Consider the following 6,462-nt stretch of genomic DNA (forward strand, 5'->3'; position numbering starts at 1 on the left):
ATGAATATAATAATTAATAAATATTAAAAAAATTAAATTTTAATTACTTTTTATTAATATTTTTTAATTATCCAATATTTTTGAATTCTAAAATAGGAGGACCACAATTTTACATTATTATCCTATGGACAAAATATATTATATCAATAAAAAAACAATAGCAATATGCTTTTATTTTTGTCTTATTTGATATTCAATTTCATGTTGAGCATAAGCTTAGTGTGTTTCCACAGCTAAAGAAGAAAAGGAATGGATATATTCTATAACCTTTAAAGAGAGCAAGATTATTTTGTTCTCAAATTTCTGAATACAATATCAATATATTTGTATGTAAAAGATTTGGGTAAAAAACCCTAATAAGCCAAGCCAAAAATAGTGTAACGTAAATACGCCAAACTGAAAATCGTTTCAGCAATAAGCCAGAAGTTATTTTTATGTAATTCGAACCAGCTTGGTTCGAACTCCATTTCTACATAATTCGAACCAGTTTGGTTCGAATTATATACAAACACATGCACACACATAATTCGAACCAGCTTGATTCGAATTACACACAAATACACGCACACACATAATTCGAACTAGCTTGGTTCGAATTACACACAAACAATTCGAATTATACCATGAATTACTGTGTGTAATTCGAACCAAGCTGGTTCGAATTAGTGTGTGCGTGTGTTTGTGTGTAATTCGAACCAAGCTGGTTCGAATTAGTGTGTGCGTGTGTTTGTGTGTAATTCGAACCAAGCTGGTTCGAATTAGTGTGTGCGTATGTTTGTGTGTAATTCGAACCAAGCTGGTTCGAATTATGTGTGTGCGTGTGTTTGTATATAATTCGAACCAAGCTGGTTCGAATTATGTGTGTGCGTGTGTTTGTATATAATTCGAATTGTGTGCATGTGTTTGTATATAATTCGAACCAAGCTGGTTCGAATTATGTAGAAATAGAGTTCGAACCAAGTTGGTTCGAATTACATAAAAATAGTTTTTGGCTTATTGCTGAAACGATTTTCAGTTTGGCGTATTTACGTTACACTATTTTTGGCTTGGCTTATTAGGGTTTTTTACCCAAAAGATTTTTACCAAGTTATTAGCATCAAATTTCAGCAGGCACTGTTATTAGCATGACTTTTATTTGACTTTCTGAGTGTTAAGAACTTAAGATAGTAAGAGGGAGTAAATCTGACTGTGTCGGTGTCAACATTGATTGAATCAACAAAGAAAACCATCAAAGTCAGCAACTTTACTTTCACTGCACCATTTCATCGTCCAAACTGCAATTCACTACTCCCGTCACTCACAGCCACACCTCCACCTTCATCTTCATTCATACAACACCCCACATGCAGAGACTAAGAAAGAAACAATTTAGACTTGCACCTTCCATTCTTTGACCTCCTAATCTAATCATGAAACCTTCCATCAATGCCGATTCTTTCAAAACCCCGTTCATATTCAAGACCGTCGCATTCTTCGCTCTCGCAGTTACCTTCTTTTACTTTGGCAAGCAATGGTCCAATTCCAATGGCTACAATCACATCATCTTCTTCTCCACCACCACCACTGCCACCACACCGCAAGTCGCCATATCCCCCAATTTCAACGTCTCCTTCAATGCCTCAACCCTAATTGATCAAAATCCCCCCAAAAAATTAGAACCGTCGATTCCGCTACCTCCGCCGCCGGCATTGCCGCCGCCGCCGCCTGCTGATCCGTTTAGGAAATTCGGGATCGTGAACGCAGATGGCACGATGTCGGAGGAATTCGAGGTTGGGGAGCTCGACCCTTCAATGGCGGAGAATTGGGAGAACGATACAAGAGTTGAAGGTTCTGCTTCTGCGTCTGCTAAGAGATTGGGGATTAAAAATTTTGGGATGTGCCCTCGAAGCATGAGCGAATATATACCTTGTTTGGATAATGTGGATGCGCTCAAGAAGCTAGTTTCTACGGAGAAAGGAGAGAAGTTTGAGAGACACTGTCCCGAAGAAGGGAAAGGGTTAAATTGTTTGGTTCCGCCGCCGAAAGGGTACCGTGCCCCTATCCCATGGCCTAGAAGCAGGGATGAGGTAAATTCGTGTGTTTGGATTAGCTTACTTTTGTTTTTTAAGCTTAAGATCGCATCTAATCGAAGTTCTCTTTGTTACGAGTTTAATTGCGATGCACTAGCAATGTAAAATAGTTTTCTAGCATTCTCTATGTATCTTAAGTTGATGAGAGAATATGGAGTCAACTCCCTGTTTTGGATGTTTTATAGGCAGATTATTATTGTATTTATTTATTTATTTTTGATGTACATTGATTTCTTCTTAGAAGGTTGTTGTTTTTTTATTATTATGATTTAATTGTAGGTGTGGTACAATAACGTTCCTCACACTCGATTAGTCGAAGATAAGGGAGGTCAAAACTGGATTTACAGAGAAAAAGATAAGTTTAAATTTCCTGGGGGTGGTACTCAGTTTATACATGGAGCAGATCAATACTTGGATCATATTTCTCAGGTTGTTATGTTATTCATGCTTTGGTTTCATTTTTTTGAATATGGTTTTGGTGCGTCTTCCACGATGCTGATGTTACATGTCTACATTTTGGGTTGTAGATGATTCCTGAAATTACATTTGGTCAGCATATAAGAGTTGCTCTCGATGTTGGCTGTGGAGTGGCTAGTTTTGGTGCGTACTTGATGTCCCGAAATGTTCTGACCATGTCGATTGCTCCCAAAGATGTCCATGAGAATCAGATCCAGTTTGCTCTTGAGCGTGGTGTACCTGCAATGGCAGCTGCATTTGCGACGAGACGTTTGTTATATCCAAGTCAAGCTTTTGACTTGATACATTGTTCACGCTGTAGAATTAATTGGACTCGAGATGGTAATCAGAATGGAATCACATCATTTCTCTTTTTCATTATTGGAACTCTTCTTGCATCCTGATATCATCCCCATGATATATTGTTATTGTTGAGACTTGAGATTTATAGCTGTTGATGTCAATTTTATCATGATATCATTCTTGGCTTATTATTCGGCAATGGAATTGCCAGAAATGTTTCTTAACAAAATACCGTTGGGGTTGGGGAAAATAAAAGAAGGCTCTTTCACTGTGCCCCTCCCACTTTTGCGTTAGTTTCCCGCTTTCAATTACTGTAACACTCTTTTTTTTTAACTTGTGATATAGATGGTATCTTGCTGCTTGAAGTTAATAGGATGCTAAGGGCAGGAGGGTACTTTGTCTGGGCTGCCCAACCAGTTTATAAGCATGAGGAAGCTTTAGAAGGACAATGGGAAGGTATCATTGAATGTGGTTTTCATATAGATTGAACTTATTGAAGCACTATAGAGTTTTGGTACTTAGGGATTTCTGAAATTTATATCTATGCAAATTCCTGTCTAAAATTTCTTAATAGTTGATTTTTTATTCTCCGATTAACATGCTTTGACTCAAAATGACATTGAAGGAGAAACATATAAAAATGTCATTGGGTTCAAAAAGCTGCTTATGTGCTCCAATTTTCATTCTTAGAATCTTGGTTTTGCTGTTCATATCAAATGTACTTGGATATTCAATATTTTATTGGTGTTGATCTAACTCTGGATATGTAAGATTGCTGTCTGCTTATATTCTATGGTGAGTGTAACAGTGGGTTTGTTATTGTCAGAGATGCTTAATCTTACTTCTCGTCTATGCTGGAAGTTTTTGAAGAAAGATGGCTATGTTGCAATATGGCAGAAACCTTTCGACAATAGCTGCTATATGAGCCGAGAAGGAGTTAGCCCTCCACTATGTGACCTAACTGACAATCCAGACAATATTTGGTATTTTGTTCTTGGCTTCCTAATCTACTGATGCTTATATGAAATTTCCTTCTAGTTATATGATTATTGGCACGCGTAAAAATTTACTCTAATTACCTTATGCGGTAGAGCTTTCTAGAATGGAATCAGGGAGAAGAAAAGAGGTGCACTTTGCCTATTAGTAGGTTGAACCAACATTAGAAAGATATAATCGGTCCTTGACTAAATTTTAATTGGCAAATTACCTTTTGGTAGTTGAAGTTAGTTGTATCATTTTTATTAAACTGAACAATTTGGATCAGGCTTTATGATAGCATTTTACATACCATAGTCTTATGTTAAAGTTAACTGGCACATAAATGGTATTCTCACTGTTTGCTTGATTAATTTAGGTATGTTGATCTTAAAGCATGCATATCTCGATTGCCCGAGAATGGATATGGGGCAAATATTACTAATTGGCCCGCACGTTTGCACACCTCGCCTGATAGGCTTCAGAGCATAAACATCGATGCTTTCATATCCAGGAAAGAGCTGTTTAGGGCAGAATCAAAATACTGGAACGAGATAATATCAGGCTATGTAAGGGCTTTACACTGGAAGAAGATGAAATTAAGAAATATTATGGACATGAGAGCTGGTTTTGGAGGGTATTGTTTTAATCTCTTTTTCTTTTCTTATTGTAAATATGTATTTTCTATTTTGTGATTAGATTGTTCAATATATTTGTGTCATTTGCAGATTTGCAGCTGCATTGATTGATCAGACTGTTGATTGCTGGGTTATGAACGTTGTTCCTGTTTCCAGCCCGAACACCTTACCTGTTATATATGACCGCGGGCTGATTGGAGTTATGCATGACTGGTATTTTATTGAACTTATTTATGTTTCACACAAATATTCTGGTTGTGTTATGCTCCACTTACTAAATAACTTGTACCAACATTTTTTGACTGTTTCGTGATTTCTTAATTGTATGTAATTCAGGTGCGAACCATTTGACACCTACCCACGAACTTATGATTTACTGCATGCTGCAAGCTTGCTTTCTGTTGAGAAGAAAAGGTACTCTCTTCAATTTTCACTTGTCAGCTCTGGTTGACATGCTGTTATTTTTTCACCTGTTCATTCCTTTTTTATCTTCCTTGGGAAGCAAGTTTAACTACTCGATATTTCATATATCTGAATCAAGGCTGAAAGTAAAATGTGTTTGGATGTCCATTTCCCATCTATTACCCATCATGCTTTGCCATAGTGATCCACTGGAAATTTTAAAGCTTGTACAAATATTCATTAGGAGTCTACATCTCAATATCTGTGCAACTTGAAATGACTCTCATTCATAATCTTCTTATTCCACATTTTTCATTGTTCATTTAAAGCATGCACTTATGACTTCAGCTGTCGATTGCAAATAAGAACACAATCATGTAGGGTAGCTGTGTTTTATGATAGAATATGTTGGGGTAGTTTCTGCAGTAATTATTCAGTGTCATTTTTCAATATATCAGATGCAATGTCTCAACTATTATGCTGGAGATGGACCGGATACTAAGACCTGGTGGACGGGTATACATCCGTGATTCTCTTTCCATCATGGATGAGCTTGTAGAGATTGGCAATGCTATCGGTTGGCATGTATCGGTACGCGACACAGCCGAGGGTCCTCACGCAAGTTATAGAATCTTGGTAGGTGATAAACGCCTTCCACGCGGTTGATTCAGTGAGAGATCATTATATAATATCAAAACCCATGATTTTGTTTCTGATCCCTGCAATGGTAAAGCCAACAGAACAGGGTCACAATTTTATTGATAAATACATGACACGCATGGAAGTGTAAGTATCAAATTCTCAATAGAGGGTTGCTGAGGTAGTGAATGCTGAGAGCATTCATTTGTTTATTGATTCATTACAAAAGATCACAAAAGAGCTGGTCAAGGTGTATTACACCATTTTAGGTTTGTAAATTCAATTTATTTGTATATTAGTACAAAGTTTTTAGGCCCAGCATGTGTTGTATTTGTTTATTAAGGTTTAGACCATCAAAAATTACTTACAACTATGTATTTGCACTTCCTAATACTTTTTGTCTTGTTGATTTGTGTGTTTCTTCAAAGGAGATTTCCTTCATTTCTTGTCAACTTTTTCCTCTCTCGGTTGTTTCCAACAAAGCATATGCTCAAATCAGCTTGTCTCGCTGAATTCATTTCCTCTTATGGAGAGGATCTAAATTCTATGGAGAGAACTAATCAAACACAAGTGAGAGTTTCTCTCTAGAATATGAAAAATGACAATCGTAGTTGTTCCTTGTGAGAAATGTGACATCCCTATTTATAGGGAGTCTAGGAGTACTATCAACTATGGTAAAATTTAAGTATTAATTAATAATTTCTATTTAAAAATATGAGCTAAAAGTATGTAGTTGGATTACTATATTAAAGGAATTGGGTTGATAACTAAAAATATTGGCAAAAAACAACAAACTTTGAATATTTCTCGTGTATATATATATAGTGAATGATTTAATAACTGATCTTTGTGGATTTGCATTGTTCCATATTTCTAAAACTAAATTCAAAGTTTTAAATTTCTAATACAATTAAACAACCATAATCATAAAAGGATATTTTAGTTTTTTTAAAATTAACTAAAATGATAGTTTTCTCATT

General features: G+C 36.0%; 1 protein-coding gene across 1 annotated transcript; it reads left to right on the forward strand.

The window, feature by feature from the left end:
- Positions 1,133-5,923, forward strand: LOC107609157 (probable methyltransferase PMT11). Its single transcript, XM_016311005.2, has 9 exons — positions 1,133-2,066; positions 2,349-2,498; positions 2,597-2,867; positions 3,174-3,284; positions 3,655-3,811; positions 4,183-4,440; positions 4,532-4,654; positions 4,778-4,855; positions 5,302-5,923. Exons 1-9 carry the CDS (start codon positions 1,410-1,412, stop codon positions 5,507-5,509), a joined length of 2,013 nt encoding a protein of 670 aa, XP_016166491.1. The 5' UTR covers positions 1,133-1,409; the 3' UTR covers positions 5,510-5,923.

The sequence above is a fragment of the Arachis ipaensis genome, chromosome B07 (genome assembly GCF_000816755.2).
Source record: "Arachis ipaensis cultivar K30076 chromosome B07, Araip1.1, whole genome shotgun sequence".
Taxonomy (NCBI): Eukaryota; Viridiplantae; Streptophyta; class Magnoliopsida; order Fabales; family Fabaceae; genus Arachis; species Arachis ipaensis.